The sequence below is a fragment of the Lissotriton vulgaris genome, chromosome 2_2 (genome assembly GCF_964263255.1).
Source record: "Lissotriton vulgaris chromosome 2_2, aLisVul1.2, whole genome shotgun sequence".
Lineage (NCBI taxonomy): Eukaryota > Metazoa > Chordata > Amphibia > Caudata > Salamandridae > Lissotriton > Lissotriton vulgaris.
In genome coordinates this window covers 53,741,746-53,767,086 of record NC_141688.1, presented here as the reverse complement: position 1 = coordinate 53,767,086, position 25,341 = coordinate 53,741,746, and the positions used below count along the sequence as shown (strand labels likewise).

At 46.7% G+C, this 25,341-nt stretch overlaps 1 protein-coding gene across 2 annotated transcripts in view; it reads left to right on the top strand.

The window, feature by feature from the left end:
* Window positions 1-25,341, top strand: part of STRA6 (signaling receptor and transporter of retinol STRA6) — a 391,743-nt gene that overhangs the window by 92,252 nt on the left and 274,150 nt on the right. For both annotated transcript variants that reach the window (XM_086959278.1, XM_086959276.1), the window contains exon 2: window positions 1,212-1,345. In XM_086959278.1, the coding sequence (XP_086815404.1) occupies window positions 1,320-1,345 (26 nt within the window). In that variant the 5' untranslated portion in view covers window positions 1,212-1,319. The remainder of the gene's footprint in view (window positions 1-1,211; window positions 1,346-25,341) is intronic.

The window sequence follows — 25,341 nt, the reverse complement described above, 5'->3', positions numbered from 1 at the left end:
AGTCGCTACTCGATAAGCTGTGAATCCCCAGGTGCAGTGATGGGCAACAAGAGCATGGAAGCAAATGTTTTTGGGAGCTAACACTTGTCGGAGGTGGGAAGAGGCAGAGGTACCATTCCAATAAGACTTTGTGGGGCCCAGCATGGAAGAGGATGTCATTGTCCCTGGTGAAATGTCATGCTAGTCTCTCATAGCCCCAGCACACGTTCTAAAGCGGCATATTATAGTCTGAGAGAAACCAGGTAGTGTTCATTTGTTATCTCTACATTTGCTTTCATCTCCAAATTCAGGCGATTTGGGGGTTTGCAGCAATCTCTCTTCTGTATTTCAGAGTATCCACATAATTGTGTCACAGGCCAATGATACGTGCAACTAGCCTGAGCTACATTGCTTTATATCCAGCTTTGCGTTATAGGAAAGCCTCTACATACATACATAATACATTGTTAAAGTGTGCCATGAAAATGAAAATATACTGCATGTCGGTTTGGATTGAAACCTGACTTAAAAAAAAACATAAGTGGATCTGTAGGGCTTTTTTTTATAGCGCAAACTAGACCCGAAGATATCCGGTATCAGAGCGCTTTACATGAGCACCAGTTTCGTTACACAAGACACATTCATTTTTGTTAGGCGGGGGAGATTAAGTTATTTTCCCAGAATCGCAGGATGTTGAGGGTCGTTGCCGAGACTCGAACCCGGCCGGTTCCCTCCCCAGCTTCGAGGTCGGTCAATCAAGCAGTAAAGCTACATCCTCTCTGGTCACCGGTGACGTGGCCTGTTTCTTAGGTTGGTGGTGAAACAAGCTCAGGGCTGGATTGACCATTAAACAAAACAACCAGGTGCTTATGGCATCAAGGGAAGGGGGTACCACAACTACAGAAACTTTGCGTCGACAGATTCATCATGGATCATGTGGTGCAAGCCTGCAAATGGTGCAGCTGAACCTAGAAACAGAGCGGAAGTATACAAAAAGAAACATTATTTTCCATCTTAATGTAAGTTTTGTTTCATTTCGAATAATACAATTTTATTTTACAGTTTATTTTTGTTTACATTTTGAATTAGATAAATATGTGGCATCAAATTATTTGAAGTGCTTAGGGCCTCTAAAGGTCTGAATCCGGCCCTGTACACGCCGCTGGTGAAGTTATGAGACCGTATTTGTGTTTTTGGTATCTCAAACTGTGATATTTTGCTTGTTTCCACAGGACAGTGTCTTATTTTGCAGCCACAGTCGGGTCTACCTCAAAGGCTGGTAGTTCCTGGCGGGGTCCTGCGCATGCCAAGTGTGCTCTCTTTCGGAGGATGGCAGTTTGATGGTGCTGGTGACGTCATCAGTGAGGTAATGGATTCTGCTTCTAGAGATAAAAGCTCAGGTGGTGTCATCGCTGCCCGATATGGGGTCCTGTCTTCAAATTCAAATTCAAAGATAGCTTTATTCGGTATTTGACAAACACCATATAAGCAAACATTACAAAATACAATCAAAAACACAAACATTAGACACTTAAGTATTAAAAAGGAAATCACTGCAACAAATTCCTATTCGTTACGCTTGTCAATCAATTAATCTAGTCTTAAAAGCCATAAAATCTTTTCATAAAAACGTTTGGTACAAAAGTGAATTCATTAACTTGATAAAGAGGTTGAGGTAAATATAGCATATTTATGTATTATGTGGTGTTATTAGGCACAGAATAATACTCCTACAAACCCTCAGCCTTCTAATCGCTTCTCATGGATCCTCTACATTTTATAATGAACGACAAAAATTTTATCACCACTCCAATAGTGAGCTCATCTTGGAGCAAATACAATCTATGGAGGGCTGCTTTACAACTTCTCAAACCCCACAGCTTTAGTAGTGGCAACAGGTGTTTTGTCCTCCCCCACTGATAATACTTGCAGAAAAGGATACAATGTATATTAGACTGGGTGGCTACTCCATCACACGGACATTTTATCAGTTTCACAGACCAATCATTTGGGACAGGGAACGTTATTAGCCTGAAAAAGGAATCCGTCCTCAATCGTGCTAAAAGCATTCTGTGATAACATGAAAAATTTGGCGCCAAATAAGGATGAAGGCCATGATCATGGAGGATCTGGCGATGGGCTATAATGGTAGACTTATTCCCATCTAGATAATATCTCCTCTCCTCCAATAGACCAAGGCATGTCTCTTTTAATGCTTTTTTTGAGATTTGGGCACATGAGGTTGGGTTTGAAAAGAATTCTGGTTGGCCGATGGAATTCAGAAGTTTTTTAACATAGGCCAGCCATGGCTGTTTAGCGCCGTTAGCTTGCTGCAGGCAATCATGAATTACTTCCCTATTGAAGGTCGTGTCCTCGCATGTCCAGATCTTGTGCCACAACATGACTGGCGCTATCTTTATCAGATCACTAATATGGGATCTGTCAAGTTCATTGTGGCAGATGGTAGTAGATGTGGAACGCGGGACTCCTAAAAGATACCTCAGGAAAGCATTCTCCACCCTTTGGATTTCAGAGCTATCTGCAAGTCCCCAAATCCCCGCCCCATAGACAGCTGTAGACACACATTTTGCTGCATAAATCTTAAGTAGTGTGTCTACCGGTTTCCCGCCAAGTTTTTTAGCAAATTGCTTGACCGCCCCTATTGAGCGGGCAAAGGCCAAATTCCGGGAGGTAATCGCTGTAGACCATGTCCCCCTATTGTTAAAAATAATACCCAAATAAGAAAAGGTTTTAGACATTGCTATCTTTGAATCATTAACAAAGGTTTTGCAGTCAGGAGCTGTTTTTCTGGTGGTACATGACATCGTGAAAGTTTTCCCCACGTTTATTTTTAGGCCTCTAGAGCTCATGAAGGTTGCAAAGCCCATTAGTGCCTTTTGGAGTCCCCGCTGAGTGCGGGCCATAATCACCACATCATCAGCGTATAACAATAGTGGGACTGCGAGACCATTTATCTTGGGGTAGTCCACCTCCAGATCATTCAAGAAAGCTGCTACCTCGTTGATATACAGGTTGAATAAAAATGGCGCAAGTATGCAGCCTTGGCGGACACCCTTTGCTATTGGGAATTTTCTAGTTTGCTCGCCATTTTTGCCAAATCTCACCGTGGCGCCTGCATCTCTATACAATTCCTGAATAAAACTTAAGATGTTTTTATCTATCCCCATTGTGGTCAGGGTTTTCCACAGCATTCCATGATCCAAACAATCGAACGCCGAGGTTAGGTCAACGAATGTTAGGAACAGGTTCCCTTTTTTTGATCCAATGTATTTATTCATTATGAGGGACAGGTTTAGACCCTGCTCTATGGTTCCCAAACCCGACTTAAAACCGTATTGGAATTTTGAAAGTATCCCATTGCTCTTGGACCAGGTTTGTAATTTGGTTAGCAGCACCCTGCCTGCTACCTTCATTAGATTGTCTAACAGGGAAATGGGGCGGTAACATTTTGGGTCTTGTCGGTCCCCTTTTTTAAATATTGGGATGACTATCGCCTCATTCCATGTGTTGGGAAAACCTAGTTTAGTGTAAGCATTCAGTACATTTGCTAGTAAGGGGGCCCAAAGATCTACGTTCCCTTTAAACAAATCAATGGGGACTCCATCAGGCCCCGGGGCCTTTAAACTTGCGCTCTGGGAGATCGCTTGTTCCAGGTCTGCAGGGGTAAACATTATTTTTAGTGGGAAATTTCCCTGAGACTGTGAAGGAACCTCTCGCCCCGCATCCATCTCATCTTGTGGGATCAGAGCAAGTGATTCTTTCTTATAGAGGGAGGTAAAATGATTGACCCAGACGTCTTCCGATATGCCTATTTCCAAGGAGTCTACCTTCCTATCCAGGAAGAAGGGGGCATTAATTTCTTTCCAGAACGACGTGTTGTCCCTTAGGGCGCTTGCCTTTATCAGGGCTTCCCAAGCTGCGTTTTTGAGTTCTTTCTTTCTGGTTAGGAGGGTCAGCTTGTAAGCTTGTCTAGCCTCCTTAACTCGGCCGCTATCCCTAGGGACGGTCTTTAAAGCCTGTAACAGGACTTTGTGTGCATTAGTACAGGCTCGATTGAACCAGCCATGTAATCTCGTGTCATCCCCTACCTTTAATTTTTTGGTTAACTTGGCGTTTATTGTGGCTTTAATCCCATCATACGCCTGTATTATTAGCTCGGGGTTGGTGCTTGGTTCCAAACAGGTGGTAAATTGTCTAGATTCTTTCTGCACTTATGCCCACATGCATCAAACTCCCGTTTTGCGTTTCCAAATTTGCGAATTTTACCGAATCGCAAATATGGATTCGCAAAACGGGATGCATCATGGAAAGTGCAAAATATTTCCGAGTCGGTAAAATTCGCAATTTTTACCGACTCGCAAATATTTTTGTGAGTTCAAAATTGCGAATTTGCAATTCCCATTGATTCCTATGGGCCAAAAGGCCCATAGGAATCAATGGAAATTGCGAATGGCACTTAGAAAATTTCATGGGTGCAGGGGGGGGTCCAAAGGACCCCCCCCTGCACCCCCGAAATGTAATTTGAAATGGATGTTTCACACACACATGTCCTAAGGACATGTGTGTCTGTAACATGACATCGTTTAAAATGTAAATTTGTACATTGTAAACATTTTTCGCAATTTACCACGAGGTTCAACCTCGTGGTAATTTGCACTTCCAAACCTTGTTCTCGCAATTTCATTTCTGAATGATGCATTGCATTTAAGGAATCGCAAATTTGCGATTCCTTAAATGCATTCGCATTCTGGAAAGTCGCAAAATCAGCGAATTCCATTCAGAAATGATGATGCATCTGAAAAAGCACTTTTGCATTCGCAAACGGCCGATTTTAAGGAATCGCACCGTTTGCGAATGCAAAAGTGCTTGATGCATGTGGGCATAAATCTTTCAGAAAGTTTGTGGGTTCAATTTTTGCCCATTTAATGGCGTAGCCATTTTTTCTGGCCAGCGCCACTGAACGACCATGCAGTATATTCATAGTACTTATTTTTTGGGTCCCCGATTTCCCTAGACTAAGGGAAGTGCTGATAGGAAAATGGTCGCTTATTGCTAGACCCTCCGTATCAAAACCCCCCACCCAGCCTTGATTCCTGTTAGAGACTAAAATAAAGTCAATTACAGTGCCTGCCCCATGGCCAAAAAAAGTTGTTTGAAACGCTACGGGTGGCTGACAAAGTTCATTTGTAAAGGCCAAATCCCATTCATGCATGAATTGATTTAACAAGTTGCCCCCTAAGGAGTGTTCGAAGTGCGTAGTAGGATCCCCTTTTAAGTCAAAAATGCCACCGTTTTTTGTTTGACTATAGGGACATAGGTGACAATTAAAATCCCCTGCTATAAGTAAGCAGTCTGCCGCCTGCCCACCTCTCTTTAGCAGTGAGTCCAGTTCCACTATTAAGGTTTTAACCTCAACTTTTGGCACGTTATTATAAAGGTTGATCAGGAAAAAGGAGCGCCCATTTGATTTAATAAACAGGCCTTGTAATGAGCTCCCTACACCTGCTTTTGGCCCGCTTGCCTCGTGCATACTCTGTTCTACGTTACAGAGGTTAGAAGTGAAAATACACAGTCCCCCAGAGCCTCTGCCTCGGTTGCCCTGGATCGAGGGAACATAAAAAGTGCTAAAACCCTCGATATGGGTCTCATCTAGGTCCCAGCACTCCTGTAGGCAGATTATGTCCTGCCTTTCCATAAAAGTTAGGAATAGCTGGTCCCGCACTTTTTTAGCCAGCCCAGCAATGTTCCATGATGTTATTTTTAGCGAACATTTCCCCTCATTGGTTGGGCTGGATTCTTCCTGACTGGTTAGTGAGACAATGCCCGCGGGCGGGGCTTCAATCTCGTTATCAATTTGAGTCTTAGTCTTGTCTACTGTGCTCAGAAGTGAATGCGTGCTGGTGGTTTCGGTTGTGGACTCAAGTCCGCTCTCCTTCAATGGCTTACTAGGTTTTTCTATTAGCTGCTGGCCTGACAAGTTTCCACCACCCGTGTCATGCTCTAGTGTAATCTCTGTCATCACAGGATTAGTGTTTTCTACCTGGGGAGAGACATCATGGATCTTTAGTTGGGGGGCTGGAACTTCTGATACCCCTGTAGTAACCTTTATTGGTCAATCGACCATGTCTAAGCAATCATATCTGTTCCTTGTGGGAACCCCCCCCAATAATCAGGATTTGGGTTGCCTCTACTATGGTACCAGGGGCGAGAATCCCAGCCTCTATTCCAGTAATTATTGTTGTTCCTATTTCTGCTTCTATTGGTGTACCCCACCTGTGTCCAAGGCCAGTCTTGGACGTCATCCCAACCAATTGTATTCTCATAATTGGGAATATTTAACGGTGGATAAAAGAAGGAAAGACGCTGTACGTCCACCCCCCCCCTTTTTTCGAGCGCTGGCCAAGAAGAGATATAGTCAACCATGGCAGGATCGTCACAATTGACTATAACACAGTCACCCTGTAGGCTTTTTTTCGTGTCCCCAATCCAAAACACTCTTCTGACTGAGTTTATTCTGCTAAGATGCGATGGCTGTATAGGTCTATTTTGACTAAGCCATTGCAGAACTTTGTTTCTTAGTGACCACGGGGGCTCATCCGAGCCATCTGGCAGTTCTGACACCCCTGTTAGGACAACAGTGTACGGGGTAGCCTCAGGTGGGAGGTGAAACGGCCGCCTGAATCTAGTGCCCGTCCTCTGTTTCCCCTGAGATTGGAGGGACTGGGTTTTTTGTGATTTGTGTGAAGTCTCCTTTAGATTGGCTAACTGAGTATTTAAAGCCACTAGGGCTGGGGTGGGTTGCGCATTATCGCTGGTGATATCGGATTGGCCCTTCCCCTCTACAATTTGGGGTTTGGGGGTATTTTGTGAGTTTTGTTTGACGCTTTTAGTAGTCTGGGTGTTTCCTTCTTTATCTTGTGCACGGGGCTTTGGACACACAGCTGGTAAAGTAGGTGGTTGAGCCGGTTTAACCGGTTTAGCCGGTTTACTTGGCTGTTTGGTTTTCCCCTCCCCCGTATCTAGGGTGCTCAATGACTTCTGAGTAAATGCAGGAGTATTTAATTTAGCAAGTTGTTTTTCGATTATCCTTATACTTTTTTCCAGGGGTTTCAGATGGTATTTTAACAGTTCCCCCATGCTATTTGTAAGAAAGTCATGTAGTGTCACACATGTGGTGCATGGTTTGTGTATACCGCCTACTGCACCTAGTGTATCTAAGTTCCCCAGTGGCGTAGTGTTCTGTGGGGGCATGTTAGAGATCACACTATTGGTGGGTGGTGGGGTTTGCAGCACTACAATGTTGTTACTATTCTTATTCAGGTTGCAAGGGTTCACACCGTTAGGTGGAGCCGATGTGATCTCATGTGGAATCAACCCCTTGGTTAACCTCTTAGGTATGGCACCCTCCCTATCCCCCATGGAGTTGGGTTCTAATGCCATGTCTTGATTGTGTAGGAGTTGTAAGTCCGGTGTTTTTTCCAGATCCTCCACAGAATCAGATCCTAATGATAATTGTGTTGCTGACAGGTCCACAGTATTTGGAACTGTGTGAACTAGTGCACTTGCTTGATTCAACAGGGGAATGATCGGACCCTTATGAGTTGGAGTTTGTGCTGAAGCCAAGGGGCCCATTGACGATCTTTTTCTGGCAATCTCCAGTTCGTGAGACACCCGTCGATCTATCAATTGGATGGTATTATCAATGACGGCATTGGCCTTATTTAGAAATAAGTCAATGGGTCCAGTTATGTCAGTGGTTTTATCTGTCTTTTTGCTTCTAGTGGCTCTAGTCATGATCGGACGCTAGGCGTCTCAGACGTAAGAAAAAAAGACGATAGGGCACGAACAGACAGGTCTCACTGTTGACTGGTGACTGGGATGTTAGACCCCACAATTTCTATCAGAACAAATCTACAAATGGGTGAAAAAAACACAAATACTGTGGCCCAGTCCAGTCTCTCACAGTCTGAAACGGGCCCGCCCTTGGCCCGGGCTTTGCCTCGCGCTTCTCCTCGCGCGCGTCCCGCGTTGCGTGTGATGTAGTTCAATTTAAAGGGAGATTTATGCACGGGGGCGTTACCGCCGGGGGAAGAGGCACCAGGTGGAAGAAGCAAAGGCTTCTGGTCCTCGCAGTCCCCCGGTGCAGGCAGCCAATGATGATGGGGTCAGCGCTCGCTGGGAGCTGGTAGGCACTCCGTCGACCACAGGAGAGCTCCCACCAGCGGCGCGACCTCGCTGGAGTCTGGACACAGGGCAAAAATTCGCACCAAAGACGCCCTTCGCTTCTGATGCTGCAGAGAGCTCCTTTCTTGGCAGTAGTTAGGTTAGTGAGCGGCACCCGCGGAGCGGGTGTCGCGAAAAGTTAAAGGCGGCAGATAGGGGGCGTTACCGCCAGGGGAAGAGGCACCAGGTGGAAGAAGCAAAGGCTTCTGGTCCTCGCAGTCCCCCGGTGCAGGCAGCCAATGATGATGGGGTCAAGCGCTCGCTGGGAGCTGGTAGGCACTCCGTCGACCACAGGAGAGCTCCCACCAGCGGCGCGACCTCGCTGGAGTCTGGACACAGGGCAAAAATTCGCACCAAAGACGCCCTTCGCTTCTGATGCTGCAGAGAGCTCCTTTCTTGGCAGTAGTTAGGTTAGTGAGCGGCACCCGCGGAGCGGGTGTCGCGAAAAGTTAAAGGCGGCAGATAGGGGGCGTTACCGCCGGGGGAAGAGGCACCAGGTGGAAGAAGCAAAGGCTTCTGGTCCTCGCAGTCCCCCGGTGCAGGCAGCCAATGATGATGGGGTCAGCGCTCGCTGGGAGCTGGTAGGCACTCCGCCGACCACAGGAGAGCTCCCACCAGCGGCGCGACCTCGCTGGAGTCTGGACACAGGGCAAAAATTCGCACCAAAGACGCCCTTCGCTTCTGATGCTGCAGAGAGCTCCTTTCTTGGCAGTAGTTAGGTTAGTGAGCGGGGTCCTGTCTTAGTATGTTGTTGCATGGCTGTGACGTCACTGTGGGACACCGTGCGCTCTATTTTTTGGAGCAGTCGTAGCTGCTTAATTTCTAAAAGCTGCATATGAGAACAGGACAACACAATTTTTTTCATAAAACACAAGCTAAGTGTTTTTGTTTATTTTTTTATAACTTCTGCCTTTGTCCTTCAGGAGGAATCTTTTTTGTGTGGACACTTTAGAAACGTTTGTGAGAAAAAAAACGACACAATCCGAGTGAACTTTGAGACCTGCCCCCGACACCACCCCCCTCCCCCTCCCAGACAGGTAATAAATCCGATCTGTGAGTTTAGGGGGTCCGAGATTTCTATGCTCCCCCCGCCCCGAGGTGGGGGTTTGTTAACAGAAGAGCATCACTTGTGTGGTATTTGCTTGGGAAAGATCTTGATCGATGTTTCAATAAAAGCCCCAAAATCCACTATAAAAGTTTCAGGGCGGGCTGCAGAATTACTCTTCACTGTCCCCCCCCCCCCCCCTACAACCCCCCCTCCCTTTCTCCCCACCCATCATTTTGATTTCCTTCCCCGGGGAGTGATGGATTGTGAGAAAGGAAGAGCTTGTTGGCGGGAATCTTTAATTGAGACCATTAATTACGCGGCAGAGAGGGGTGCTATCATCAGGAAGCCTGACCCTCGCGGAGGGCTGGCGCGCGCCCCGTGGGCAGGGTTTCACCTTTCGAAGGGGTAGAGGGGGGGGCGGTTGAGGGGAGGGCAGGGGCGCCCAGACCCCTTTCAAAAGAAGACTTCATACACCAGGGGGAAACACTCTCGGCTTCTGCACAACAAGGTACCCGCTCCCCTGACGGCTGAGCCAGCCAAGCCCGAACACCCGTGTATCCAGAGGGGCTCAACAGGGGAGACATTTTCTGCACAGGAAGGGGTAAGAAGACGCGTCCGCACCCTCTCTGGGCTACAAATCAAGGTTAGACTAGGATGGTCAGTAGGCCTTGGACAGCAGCTGTCCGACAATCATGCATTATTTGAAAAGTGGCAAACTTTCCGAAGTTTGCAAAGTTTTTGCCTTCGGAATATCTGCACGGAAATCGTGTCGTTTGCAATTATTTATTGCCTAAAGCCTGCTACTGATACATAAATAGTTCTTCAGAAGATATTTTTAGCATAAAAAGTTAGTGTCCATCTTTCCTCTGCAATAACTTTCATCAGAAAATAGCACTTCAACTACAAACTTCCAGAGAAATGTAACTCGTGCAATAACACCCTCGTGGTGTATCCCACCTGAACATTCACCAGATGGAAGCCAGTGAAACGTCTGGGTGGGGAATGGCCCAATAGTGTGCAATTAGTATGGGAGTCAGGTGTGGTAACTCTGATTTTCCTAAGCAGGTGCCCATTTTAAATGGCATCCTATGGTTCTGACTCTGAGCACCGCAGTATTCCAGCATCCTGGCATTATCGAAAGCCAGGTGATGGGTAAATGTGCACCAGGACATTCTAATATAGTAATCCCGAACATTTGAACGGGAGTTACCTAGAGAAAAACTTCACAAAGTTATCAATATTTGCAACCTCGCCGCAGGACAAAAGCACTCGAGAAATTCGTAAACTTCTGTATGCAAAGAAACACAAACTTTGCATTCACCTGATCCTCATGCTTCAGCACCATGTACCCCCACCCCCCTCCCCCCAAGTTGGAACAATCAAATGCACTTAAACTTTAGACAACAGCGCCATCCCTCCAGGGACACAGATGCTAAAGACTTTACGAATTACTTTTCATTGTATCCATGTCCTGGCTCTGTCTTTGTGTAAGCTTCGGCTGTTCGAGTTCTATCTTCCATTGACCTATATCTGCCGGGTTTGAGCAACACTTTACAAATCCCCTAATAAATCCATCCAGCAGTGGTGCAAAAATGCTAGGATTTGATGTTTTTTGACTTGTAACATGTTCCCATTCAGATGTTCTCACCCCTGATGATTCGTCCCCATGCAGTGCAACCTTTCTTTTTCCGTAGACTGTTTCCTATTAGTGTTGTATTAGCTGTTCTAGCCCACTTCTCTCCTCGGTGAGCTATCAGTGTGCAACATAAGTATCTCATGCTTAGGGGGCGTACCATTCTCGAGTTTACCGCAGTTCTTTTCTACTCCACCAACTACGTAATTACGTACCCCCTATTTGCAAAATTGCTCTCCTAGAAGAATAAAAAGTTACCCTTTTTATAACCTCAACCAGCAGAGAGAAAAACACACACATACACACAGTAGGCCAGTGCCCCTAGCGCTTTACCAGGAGAGTTTCGAGTATTGACAAAACTTGGCACGCTACAGAACAGACCTGTCTATCAGTTTACGCCTATCGGACACGTGCATGGTGTACGCAGGTAAGCGGGGCTTCAGGTGACACACACCCTCTGGCCTTAGAATAAAATAAACCTCCAGGAAGCCAGACTTACCCTTAGGGTGACCGTGTGGTACCCAGCATGAGACCTCTTTTACATAGCTCCCCCTGGCTCCCACGTGCATGAGTGTGATTTTCTGTCAGACCTGGTTTTGCATCCAGCATTCCTAGCCTGCTGTGTCTTGAAATTACATATTTTTATTATTACACAGTCGAAACCCAGCTTTCATGAATTGATTTCAGGTTTCAGGTCTGCACTGGTGCCCTTTAGGTGTCTCAGATCACACGGGGCTGTTCGGTCTCGTAGATGAGTGGTCTCGTGCTGCTGTGCTGCTGTCCAGTAGCCAATACTAGGGCTCGAGACGAGGTTTCTCAGGTGACATGAATCATCCTTGGCCATTGGACATCAAGGTTACCCTTCATGAGACAATTCATACCCCAGTGTTAGACAGCAGAGCTAGCCCAAACGGGTGATTCTCTTGGCTTGTGCAGCACAGATCAGCAGCTGGGCCTTACTGCAGAGCTGGTACCACACAGATCCCAGCCCTTGGGGTGCGATGCTGTCTTGGGACATCCTGCCCCCTCCATGAGAATGACGTCTCCCCGGGTCGGTGCCAGCCTCGCGCCCTTCCCCTCTCTGATACAATCTGCAGCCACCTGCAGGCCCCGGTCAGCCCTGCTGTGGTTTACGGAGTGCTACATTCCTGCACTGTGAAGTCACGGCTCCCCGGAGATGGATTTATGAATGAGTGCGGGCCGTGTCTCATTCCCGGTAATTAGTACCACCCTGCCCCGTCCCATGCTTGGGGCTCGGAAACTATAATAGAAATGTCCGCTGCTCCCAGCAGCTGGAAGAACAGGGGAGGCCTGCACCGGAAGTCGCAGTGAGTGCATGTGCGCGTGACAGGTGCGCGAGAACACCGCTCCCCTGCCTGAGGACTGGTGCCCTGCTTTGGCGCCTGCAGCGCGCTGGCATGTGCTGCCTATGGGAAGCAGCGTGCTGCGACTCTGCTGCTGCCGATGGGAAGCAGCGTGCTGTGACTGTGCTGCCTGCTGCCTATGGGCAGCAGCGTGCTGTGACTGTCCTGCCTGTCGGAAGCGGCCTGCTGTGCCCGTGCTGCTGCCTATGAGAAGCAGCGTGCTGTGACTGTGCTGCTGCCGATGGGAAGCAGCCTACTGCGCCAGTGCTGCCTGCTACCCATGGAAGCAACCTGCTGTGACTGTGCTGCCTGCTGCCTATGAGAAGCAGCGTGCTGTGGCTGTGCTGCCTGTGGGAAGCGGCCTGCTGTGCCCGTGCTGCTGCCTATGAGAAGCAGCGTGCTGTGACTGTGCTGCTGCCGATGGGAAGCAGCCTACTGCGCCAGTGCTGCCTGCTACCTATGGAAGCAGCCTGATATGGCTATGCTGCCTGCTTCCTATGGGAAGCAGCCTGCTGTGACTGTGCTGCCTGTGGGAAGCAGCCTGCTGTGACTGTGCTGCCTGTGGGAAGCGGCCTGCTGTGACTGTGCTGCCTTCGTCCAATGGGAAGTGGCCTGCTGTGTCTGTGCTGCCTTTGTGAAGCAGCATGCTGTAACTGTGCTGCCTGCTGCTTATGGGAAGCTGCCTGCTGTGGCTGTGCTGCCTGCTGCCGATAGGAAGCAGCCTGCTGTTTACCAGCAGCAGCCTCAGCGTGCTCTTGGATGCAGCTTGCAGTGAAGGTACATTTATGCTTCCTGTGATGGGTGCTGTGCAGTGGTGGCGCAGGTAGCACACCCTCACTCCTGGGAGGAGCAGCTGGAGTAACTTCACGGGCCACTGTGCTGTGATAGTGCTGCAGCTGTGCCTGCTGGCAGCTGCACACTCTGCTCATCCAGTGAAGGTGCCTGTGGAGGAGAGAGGTGGGTGCAAGGTACCGTGATGGTACAGTGAAAGTCCTAGTGATGTGATGGAAGTGATTGTTTGCTCTGTTGATGCAGTTGTGGTGGTTATGGGAGGTATGTGTTGTAGCAGCAGTTTTGGTGTCTATGGGCGCCTTGAGCTGTGTTGATGCAGTTGTGGTGGTTATGGGAGGTATGTGTTGTAGCAGCAGTTTTGGTGTCTATGGGAGCCTTGAGCTGTGTTGATGCAGTTGTGGTGGTTATGGGAGGTATGTGTTGTAGCAGCAGTTTTGGTGTCTATGGGCGCCTTGAGCTGTGTTGATGCAGTTGTGGTGGTTATGGGAGGTATGTGTTGTAGCAGCAGTTTTGGTGTCTATGGGAGCCTTGAGCTGTGTTGATGCAGTTGTGGTGGTTATGGGAGGTATGTGTTGTAGCAGCAGTTTTGGTGTCTATGGGCGCCTTGAGCTGTGTTGATGCAGTTGTGGTGGTTATGGGAGGTATGTGTTGTAGCAGCAGTTTTGGTGTCTATGGGAGCCTTGAGCTGTGTTGATGCAGTTGTGGTGGTTATGGGAGGTATGTGTTGTAGCAGCAGTTTTGGTGTCTATGGGAGCCTTGAGCTGTGTTGATGCAGTTGTGGTGGTTATGGGAGGTATGTGTTGTAGCAGCAGTTTTGGTGTCTATGGGAGCCTTGAGCTGTGTTGATGCAGTTGTGGTGGTTATGGGAGGTATGTGTTGTAGCAGCAGTTTTGGTGTCTATGGGCGCCTTGAGCTGTGTTGATGCAGTTGTGGTGGTTATGGGAGGTATGTGTTGTAGCAGCAGTTTTGGTGTCTATGGGAGCCTTGAGCTGTGTTGATGCAGTTGTGGTGGTTATGGGAGGTATGTGTTGTAGCAGCAGTTTTGGTGTCTATGGGAGCCTTGAGCTGTGTTGATGCAGTTGTGGTGGTTATGGGAGGTATGTGTTGTAGCAGCAGTTTTGGTGTCTATGGGAGCCTTGAGCTGTGTTGATGCAGTTGTGGTGGTTATGGGAGGTATGTGTTGTAGCAGCAGTTTTGGTGTCTATGGGAGCCTTGAGCTGTGTTGATGCAGTTGTGGTGGTTATGGGAGGTATGTGTTGTAGCAGCAGTTTTGGTGTCTATGGGAGCCTTGAGCTGTGTTGATGCAGTTGTGGTGGTTATGGGAGGTATGTGTTGTAGCAGCAGTTTTGGTGTCTATGGGAGCCTTGAGCTGTGTTGATGCAGTTGTGGTGGTTTTGGGAGGTATGTGTTGTAGCAGCAGTTTTGGTGTCTATGGGAGCCTTGAGCTGTGTTGATGCAGTTGTGGTGGTTATGGGAGGTATGGGTTGTAGCAGCAGTTTTGGTGTCTATGGGAGCCTTGAGCTGTGTTGATGCAGTTGTGGTGGTTATGGGCGGTATGTGTTGTAGCAGCAGTTTTGGTGTCTATGGGAGCCTTGAGCTGTGTTGATGTAGTTGTGGTGGTTTTGGGAGGTATGTGTTGTAGCAGCAGTTTTGGTGTCTATGGGAGCCTTGAGCTGTGTTGATGCAGTTGTGGTGGTTTTGGGAGGTATGTGTTGTAGCAGCAGTTTTGGTGTCTATGGGAGCCTTGAGCTGTGTTGATGCAGTTGTGGTGGTTTTGGGAGGTATGTGTTGTAGCAGCAGTTTTGGTGTCTATGGGAGCCTTGAGCTGTGTTGATGCAGTTGTAGTGCCAGCATGGGACAATGTTCTATGATGGTGCAGCGGTGATGCTTGTTTAAGGCAGAGCCCTGTGATGTCTAACCAGTGGGAGACACTGTTGTGTGATGCATGGGCGTCCGCAGGGAGGGGCAAGGAGGGGCGCTTGCCCCCCCCTGGATCTCTGGTCTGGTGCGGGTCATACTGGTGCAGCTATCAGAAATGTTGGTCATGTTTGGATTGGCACTTTAGATGATCATATAATGACATTAAATGTCCTTTGGATGACACAACCTGGGCACTTCGTATTATACCCACGGAGCTCAGGGTGGCACTTCAAGGGTATTCTATAAAATTGAACAGATTTATTGTAACTTCCTCCAGGCATATAATGGCACGTGTGTGCTGGTAGTCTAAATTTGAAGGCTATTTTATTGAGGTGTGTACAATGGACCACTCTGACCTCACTGCCAAAGAGAGCTCTTGAGTCGGCCCCATCAGAGAGTTTTGTGAAGCAAAGTGGAGAAAGCCCCTGTCGCACAGGCCCTGTTTAAGTTCACTCCCTGCTCATGTGGATGGAAACACAGCTACCCCAGGCGATTCCTCGTTGTCTGAAACAACACAGCCGATTTGTCAGTGAAAAATAAACTTTTATATTTGAAAAAAAAATTTTACAGGTGAACTCGGAACGGCCCAAAGTGAGTAGTTTCCGTTTTCATCGTATAGTTTGTTAATTTTTAGAGTGCCTAGAACATTGTGGTATTCTGGAGTCTGCAAGGTGAAATCTGCCAGGGCACCTCGACCTTCCTTCCGAGATCGGTAAATGAACGGACATAAAATGTGACATAGTGGCATCTGTTATGTACACCGCTTAGAAACTGCAGAAGTGAAGTATGCAGCGCTACTACAAAAAGAAGCAGAGAAGCATCTGAACTGGACTCTGTCTCGAATCCGGTAGCACAGCCATAATCTTTTGCTACATTTCAACCACTCTTTTAGGTTGAGCCTACCAAACAGTGCAGTTGCAAAATACATATTTTGGACTTACCAAGAAAATACAGGTGCTTGCAGTGGGACCCACTGCTTACCATTTGTTGACCTCACTGTCACTCAATTGTCTACTTCTTATTTGATGGCTTTTCATGCCCAGCTTGTCAACATTGTGTTTGTCCCTCCCATGGAGCAAGCCTCTTTACCATCTTTTTGTTTGGCTCCTTAAGCTGTCTAACTTGTGATTTTTCTCCCACCCTCCTCCTTGCTCTCTCTGCCATGTGCTTGCACTACCCCTACCCTATCCCTCCTCCTCCCACAGGAGTCAGCATGGTTGCCGCATGTTGTCCTGTGGGACTCCTGCTTGAATGGAAACAAACATATAACAAGCATTGGCAAAGCCAACAGGTCTCACCTTTGGGATTTTATGTGTTTAGTTATCCAGCACAATATCCTGGGTGCAATAACATCAACGGTTGCATAGCTAAACTATTATAAGGTCCCAAAGGCGAGACCTATTGGCTATGCCAATGCTTGTTTAGTTAATATTTCTTCCCATGACTCATGTCATTGGTAACTGAGCGCTATGGTACTACAAATGACATTTAGCATAGCGCTCAGCTACCAATCACATGGGACAGCCATCAGGAGGCTCCGGTGGCATTGCAGACAGGCGAGACAGCTAGCAGTGTCATTGGGTAGCTGAGCGCTACCAATGATAGCGGATTACCACATCACCTACTAATTGCCTGACATGATGCAAATTGAGAGCTGGACCAATCATGGTCCAACTCTGACCGGCCCCCAGCAAGTGCACATTGCGCAAGCTCCTCTCCAGTCAGACAGAGAGAGTTCAGAGAGAGAAGCAGCCTCTCTGTCCTGCGCTTTGTGTTCAGATATAACAATAGATTAATTTAAAACTATTTAAAACTTGAAGTTTTAGGGCTTTTTGACAGCCTGTATGTTTTACGGCAAGCCCTGCCTGGTTTTGTTGAATTTCTGAAATGTGGTGGAAAACAGGAGACTTTTAGGAGAGGAGGGTAAAAATCAGGGCAGAAAGAGTCAGAACAATGGGGGGGAGGGGTGAGGAAGGAAAATGCAGTAAAAAAACAATGCAGAAGCAGGAAAAAACAGTCAGAACAATGGGGGAGACTAAGGAAAAAGCAGTAAAAAAATTACAAATGCAGGTGAAAGCAGTCAGAAAAACGAGGGAGTGGAAAGGAAGGAAAAAGCAGTAAAAATAAGGCAAAAGTATGAGAAAATACTCGGAAAAATGAAAGGAGGAAGCAATAAAAAAACGGGACAAACGCAAGAGAATGGAGAAAGCAGTCAGAAAAACAGGGGGATATGTTAACATTTTGCCCCCCCCTGAAAAAATTTCTGCGGACGCCTGTACGTGTGGCACACCGGGTAGGAAACGTGGTGCGGCAGTCATTAATCAGAGGTGGTGGCAATGTGCTGTAATGTGTCATTCTTCAGTCAGGGTGGATTGGACTCGATAGGCACCTGCACACGTCGTACTAACACTTTTCAGGTCAATGCCCTCCAGTTAACTGTGCTGTTGAATGTGAGCGCTGTTGGAAACTGCAGTACTTGAGCCAATGGCTGGGTTCACTGATATTCATTATTAACTGCACATGCTCTTGTTGCACCACCGTGCCGGGGTTTGGTGCTCTGATATTGTCACTCTGTGTACTGCACTTCAGTACACTTACGTATTTTTTGCACACTCTTCTGATCGCTGGCTTCAGTCTCTGCTATTTCTTCAACTTCTGTCTCGTCATGTAACGGAGAGAGAGAGTGATTGCTGGCGACCAGTCCATCCATGGTTCTAGCTGCTACTTTTGTCTCTCTGTTACTATGTCTGTATTTGACTCTCCCACGTTATCGCAGCCTCGTCGTCATATGTCATTTTCTCAGGCTTACCTCATTGTCTCTGACTTGATTTTCATGACCAAACCTCAATGCAGCAATCTCGATACTTTGTTGCATGCGTGTTTTTCTGAAATCCAAGTCCTCCACCGTGAGAAATCTCACAGGGGGTGAAGAGATGCGAGGGAGCCCCTGGTGCAGTTTAAGTGTGGACGAGGAGCGGCCTCAGCTAAACTTTGAAAAGCTCCAACCTTCCAATTAAAATGTAGGGTTTAGTTTTTTTACATGTATTGCGAATTAAATATAAAATGGAATCATTTGTGTATTTGTTTGATGAATGCTTGTTTATGCATTTGTGTGTGTATTGTTTTGTGATTCAAATCATCTCGGCTTCCAGTAATGACTCAGTGGGGTCCCCAGATTCCCAGAACGGGTCAGTGGGGGTCCCCGCGTTCCAGTAATGATTAAGTGTGGGGGCCCACAGAAGTCAAAAGGTTAAGAAACACTGGTGTAGTGTGTTACTGTATGTGGACTGCAAATTTTGATAGAATATCTTTTCGGAGTCTCCCCATAGGAATTTTGAGTGCAGTCATTATTCTGTCACCATTCATTTGTGGAATTCTTATCTTGGTTCTGTTTGTGTTGCTTGAACGATAGGAAAGAGTAGGGTAGTAGTACAGTTGTTCTGATGTAGGCGATGGCATGGCGTGGTTTACTGATGGGGGTAGTCTTGCAGTGTGGCTGTGCTGTCACTTCAGGTGTGATCATTGTATGAGTTAATGAGTTTGCTGCTGTGCTCTAGTTGCTGACCAGTAGAGATGGTGCTGTTGATTCGGTTTGTCTGAAAATGGAGATGTCTAGGTATCCAGTGTTTCTTTGGTCCTGTGGTGTGGCATGATGCTTAAAGAAGGCAACAGTCTGTGTTAATCCTATGCAGTAAAGATGGAATGGTTTGCTCGGGTGATCCGAGGGCACTGCCTACTTGTCGAAGGTGGTAGGGTCTGTGGGCAGAGCTGCATTGGGATCTTGCTGACTTATTATTATGTTTTAATGTAATTTTCCCTATGAAAAATGTTTTGATCCCATGTAGTTGTGCTCCTTGTGCTAAATGTTTTTGAGATTTAGCATAATTGCTGGTTGTGGGAAATTATTTTTCAGTGCTGCGGTGTTAATTCCTGTTTTGAGATTTAATACATGGCCTGAGAATGCAGCTTGTGGAAAAAGGCATGGTCTTGAAGTAGAATTGTGCTGCTAAGTCTGGTGGTACAGCTGTTCTGCTGTTAGGAGAGATTGTCTATTGGAGTGATGCGGCTGTGTTATTTGTGGAAGATCGTTTATGTTTGGAGTACTTTGGTGTGCATTGTGGAAGATGTCTTCTGGTAGTGCATCAGTGCTACTGGTGTGTTCTGATATTCGTAGGCACACTACATCTCGGAACTGTCAACACAAATCAAAAGAGTTAATTAAATATAGGGTGGATGTAGCAATGCCTTAGTGACTTTAATAAATATAATTTGGCCAGTCCATCATTAAAGGCCTATCTGTGGGGTATTTCACAAGCTGGCTGCCTGGGGACTATTCATCCGAATACTGGCGCTAGTAATGCTCAGGGTGCTGGGTCCAATAAATTAATACTTTCCCAGGTTGATCCCATCTGTCATGTCAGAAGCCACCATGCTCAAAAAAAAAGGGAAGGGTTCTATTCCTGTTACTCTCGTTCACCTTTCTAACCGCATGCAGGCAAACAACGCTGATCTTCCATAGCTAAGCAGAGAATTGTGGTTAATGCTGCACTTTTGAGAAATAACCTTCACTCAGCAGAACTGTTTCTACTTCTTTGGACTGCTCATAATACACTTGGTTTAACTATACCATGCTACAAAGCCCTCCTATTGATGGTGGCCAAGAAAAGTTACTAGAGCAATTCATAAAGCTGTACTATTGTATGTACTCACATCAGCCATACACTCTACTGATGGATGATTCCTTCATCCCTGGAGAAGTGGTGCATTCTACTGGGAGATGAATCCTTCAGTAACTGGAAAGAACTATGACTCATAGGAATCAAACTTTATGAGACACAACGAAGCTGATGGGTCATCCTAGAACCCAGGTATTGCACTCCACAATGCAGATATGATGGCTGGGGAATCCATTTTGTAGGTCCTCTTGAATCCAGATCTTTCTAATGCATTTCCTGCAAAACAAAAATAAAAAACATTGCCTAGGCCTGTTAGCAAACTAACATGCATGAAATATGCAAAAAAAAAACAGAAGGAAGACCGAGTACTTGTAATATAATAGGAAGAAGTCTTGAAACTAAAATGTTTTAAAATTGATTGACCTTGAAGCAGTGTTAACTAGCAGTCAAACTGTATCTGACAAGGAATAAGTGTTTTTAAGCTTTTTAAAAAAAATAAAATAAGCTTGCAGAAAAAAATCATCTTCAGGGCTCTGTGGTAAGGGGCGCTGTGAAACACCACCATAACCAGCACAAGACCGGTTGAGCACTGCAGGAATCTACGTTACAAATGCTGCAGTGCAACACAGTACAATGCAAAACAATTCACTAACGCTGACCTCTTTTCTAAAGACAGAGTAACACATGCTGTCGGCATTTTCTGTGGCAACAGTTTGTGCAATTGGGCTCTTCCAGGCACACTACATGTCCTCATAACCGAAGGTAAAAGAGACAGATCCCGGAAATGCCAACTAACTTCTGGTCAATTTCTGGTCAGTCAAACATGGTAAAGATCATGAAATCCGGGATTTCCTCCAATCTGTTCTCATATTCGAAGCAACAACTCCTGCAATGGAGTACCGAGACACCCCTTTGAATATTAAAGAACTGCTCACCTTGAAGCACAAGTTCCCGTACCGTACACTGATCATCTATAGCCACTGCATGACATCAGATGGATGGATTCACATTATTTTTCTCCGTCACTCTAGATGACCTTCAGAATAGTTTGGGTGGGAGTAACACTTGTGTGTTTAAAGTTATTTTCTGTTTTTCAGATTTAATCATCTAGTCATTGACTACAAATGCCTCCTGTGGTTTGGCTCCAGGGTCCGCATTGTACCCAATCGCTCCACCCCTCGGTGGTTCTCATTGACCTTAGACCGACTCAGTTGCTCCCATCACAAGTGCGCCGAGGGCATTTGGCATGTCACATGGGATCCGGGAAGCCACCACCTTGCACGGCTTGTATGCTTTTGTCTGATCCAGGAGTGGCTAGGGCTTAGCTGGCCTTGCCTCAGTCGATCTAAAACAGAGGTGCTGCTGCTCAGACATGGTGGTCCCATGGAGCCTGCATTTCGGCCTTCCCCAGTGGGCACCAGCTCTTCCTCTCCTCATTACCAGGCATGGTCACTTTGCTCTTAATACAATCTAAGTGATGTTCTCGGGCCTTGCAGGTGAAACATCTTGCCTCTCACTCACTGATCATAAGAGCCAGGCTGTCTTCAATGGAGTTTAGAGGAGGCTGCTGTTCACCAGCCTCCTCCCAACTAAATCCATGATAATGCAGTGAGGAATTATTTATTCCTCTAGTTCAGGGGTTCTTAACCTTGTGTCATCTGTGAACACCCATTGAATCACTACTGGATGTTAGGGACCCCCACCTTAGCAATTCTATGATTTGAACCTTAAAATAATACACAAACGTTTTTCAAAATGGATACACACTTTTTTTTACTTCTAAAACAGCTCCAATTGCTATAAAAAACCCGAGCACATTAAAAAGAACTTTTGCAACCAGAATTTTCGTACATCTGGCCCTTAATTCTAGAATCTTCGCTTTAATCATTGGTAGTTAAGTCTTTTATTCTGACTCTTTAATACAATGACAGATGAATGCTTTTATACCATCCACTTAATTCCACGCTCTGAACGATTCTTCTTGTTCGTCTTTGTGACAATTTAATTTATTGGTAGCTCGATCAAGGGTTCAATAAGATTTACAGTAAAATACGTGAATATTTATCGTCTACATTCGGATGAGTCATTTATGCCACCAGGACTTGTTCTGCAAAGTAATCCACTGGATGACGGATCCTTTATTTCTGGGGCTAATTAATATATAGATATCTAAACCCTTTGTTTGCTTTGACGTCGCCGTGTAATGTATTCTGCGCGCGGCTTCCTTCGCTGATGCAGGCGGCATGCAGGGTTCTCATGCATGAAAAATTATTATCGCCTAACAATGTTAGACATGGATTTTAACGACTGTCGATACATCACGCCTCGCCGCCTTCCTCTCTGCGCATCTGTTGACTTTTCTCCGCCGAGATTTAAATGCCGGATCCGTCTGAACGTAATAAAAAAGGGCAATGAATCCTCAGCCTGGAGAATTGATTCCAGCGTTTGCCAGCTAGATATTGTGCTTCGCATAAAAGGAAATGTAATTACAGAAGATAATTGGAGCCCAGAGACTGAACCTGGCCATCGGCTTCTCAGTCCGACCGACAGCGGTACTCCGGTCCGTGGACGGCTCCGCCAAAGCCCCTCTGCCCTGAACAGAGCCCAGTTTACCTCCAGTAGATGGGGGCAATCAGAGCTCTGCTGATGCACCTCCATCCAGCATCACCCTGCGCTACCACAGTATAGCGCCCTGCAGAGCATGGACTCTGTGTTTCCATCCTCTATAGCTTACCATATACTGCTCCTCAGCACCTATCGATTGCTCTGCCAATTTACCGTGCAGCAGCACTGGGCACTACTCCAGTAGAAGGGGCAGGGGCATCTCTGTCAATGCCCCTCATTCCTACACAGTGAAGCCTATGCTACTCCTGTGCAGGGGTCGCTCCCAGCTCTTACAGTAGTCCTTAGTCCAGTACTAAGCACCCTATGCTTCCTCAGTACGGGGTCCTTGCACAGCTCCGCCAATATACACCCTCAATCTGATTGCTTCTTCCCAATCTCCGCCACCAGATTCTAGTGCAGCAAAGGCATGCACGGCTGTTGATGCCCCTCAGCCCACGGTCGTAGCCTTCATATGATTCTACAGCTCATGATCTGACCAATTCTCTTGCAAATGTGCCTCACGCCCTCCTGTAAATTACCATGCCCCTACCATAATGGGACTTTGCCCAGTCTCTAATGTTCTTCAGCAATAACCCCTAGGCTCTAGTCTGCACACAACTATTTAAATGCACCTCAGTCAACCTATCCCCTTTGCCCCACACGGTTCCCAGAGTTCTAGAACTGGATCCACCACACTATGGTCTATACGCTGGTGATGGTTTCTGTCTGATCCCACTGAAAACTGTGAATAATCTTAAAGTCTTGATCTTTCATTCGCCCTCTCTCACTCCTGGTCTTTAAAGTCTCCATCAGCTTCTTTTCCAGGTCCTGAAAAGTAGTTTCTCTTTGCTACCTTCTGAGTCTTGCTTCCATCTTCTCTCTGTGGGAGGTGGATACCACCTGGACTACTGTGATTCACTTTACTTGGACTGTCACTGTACCAAACTCACTGTCTTCAGCTAGTGCAGCACACTGTTTCCCCGCCTCTTGTGGAGTTACTCCATAGAATGTACATTTCTCACCATCTGAATAGCCTATGTATCTGCCCCCAATCTGTTTATGATCTCCAAATTTATCTGGAAACCATTCTATCTTCGCCCCCTTCCTAATCTTCCTAATACTAGAACAGTTTTTGGGGACCCACCTCTTCTCCTCTCTCATGGCCAAGGCGTTGGATGTCTTGCACTGCAGCTCTAATCATTTGGTGTTCAGGAAGTTCTAAAAAACCTGGACACTCTGTAACTGTTTATTGCAATAAGAGATCCTTCAGTTAATCCTAGTGCCAGGGCACTCCAATAAGCATTCACCTCTTACCTGTCATTCTAGCCCCAGTCCTTATGCTTTTAAGCTATAAGCAAACACCCCTTCTCACAGACATTATCTGCCTATCCATGATAAAACTGTATACTGTTACAAAGGGTGTTAATAAGGGTTCCAAAGACAACCGGTAACCAAAGACCCTTTTATGTTGCCCGGCGGTATCGCCTCTATGACCCACCAATATTAATCAATGAAGAAGCAGGCGCTGGAGACTGGAAGGCAGGAAACGAGGATTTTATTCTCTCCGGAGGAGAACACATCAATTCAGACAGCAAGTATCGTCACGAGGTGCTCTAACCACATCTCTGAGGCCTGGCCTCTTATACTAGGGATTATGACCTTTATTGCACATAACACATTCTTGCAATACTTTAGTACTTGAAAGAACATCCTCGGAATCTCCCCTTCAGACCCGTTCCCACATACATTTACAGTTGGATTCCCCACCCCGGTCACAACAGGTGATGGTTGTCGCACAGCAGGGCATTCCGCCGATTCACGGAATGCATGGGGTTGATCGGATCTCATGGGGTGGGGGCTTTGATCGGTTCGGGGGTCTTTTGATGGGGAGGGGAAGCTTCCTACTGTACGGGGTAATAAACAGTATCCGCAGAGCCAGGTGGCGGCCTGGGAACAGGGAAGACAAACGGGGACACAGGAAAAGGGGTTTGCATCAAAAGGGTTTGAGGCCATGAAAGGAATGAGGGGAGGTGTCGCGCTGGGAACAGGATGGGATTCAGTGGTGAAGCTGCGCTGAAGAGGGGTTTATGACCCTAGGCACGAGAGAGCGGGGGTTGTCAGTGTGTGGGGGAATGCTTGCGAGGTTAAGAGAGAGAGAGACGTGCTGGCTATCAGCGAGGGGCAGGGAGGCCATGGTGCTCAAAATGGCTGCCGCTTACGCGCACGAATGGGCTTGGAAAAGGGGCAAGATGGCGCCGATAATGTTCACCAAGTTTGTAGTTATTTTCCACAGTCCTCCCTTTAACATTTCCAAGACATCTTGCTGGCCTATTTCCTATCTACACCTATATGCAGCGATCATAAGTAAGGGAGAGGGGACTTAGGCGAAAGAACTGTACATAAACATCACATTATCAACATCATATTGAAAAATCTCATCATTTAGTAGGCGGGTTCATCGTTAAGTTGGTTGCAGAAAAAGTCATCGTAATGCAATATCAGACTAGAATTACGTAGTGAGGGCGTTGGGTACAGATCATAGAATAAGAACTGGTAAGTTATCATATAAGTAAGTCCTTTTTGTATACGGCGGGTGCATAGTCAGTCCAATGGTGGTTGGGAAAGAAATGAGATACAGCAAAAATATATATATCAGAGTTCTCGTTGTCCTTTGTCGTCTTCTGTCGGCACTGTTGAGCATCTGGATTACCTATCAACAGAAATGTTCATGTGGATTGAGTCGTTGGGGGTCTGCGGGTAGGGGTGCATTCTGTTTGGTTTTCGTCAGACCTCGTAGGAGGAATGCGTTACGGTTTTGGAGCAGGTGCATCTCCTTCCGTAATGCAGAGCATAGATTTGCAATGGAAAATGCAATTGTTCCAGAATTGTGAGATCCGTTCGTTTCTTGAGTCCCTGTGGTGGGCATTTCCTGTTGCTTCCATCATCTTCAAGGTGCTTGGTAGCGGGCAGAACCACAGACTTTGTTTATCTTTTCTTCGGGGGCGACCCTTGGTGGAGTTCTAGGTCACCGTTCTGGGTTTTAACATAGTCCGTGGTCTACTTAGTCGGAGTTCCCTCCTT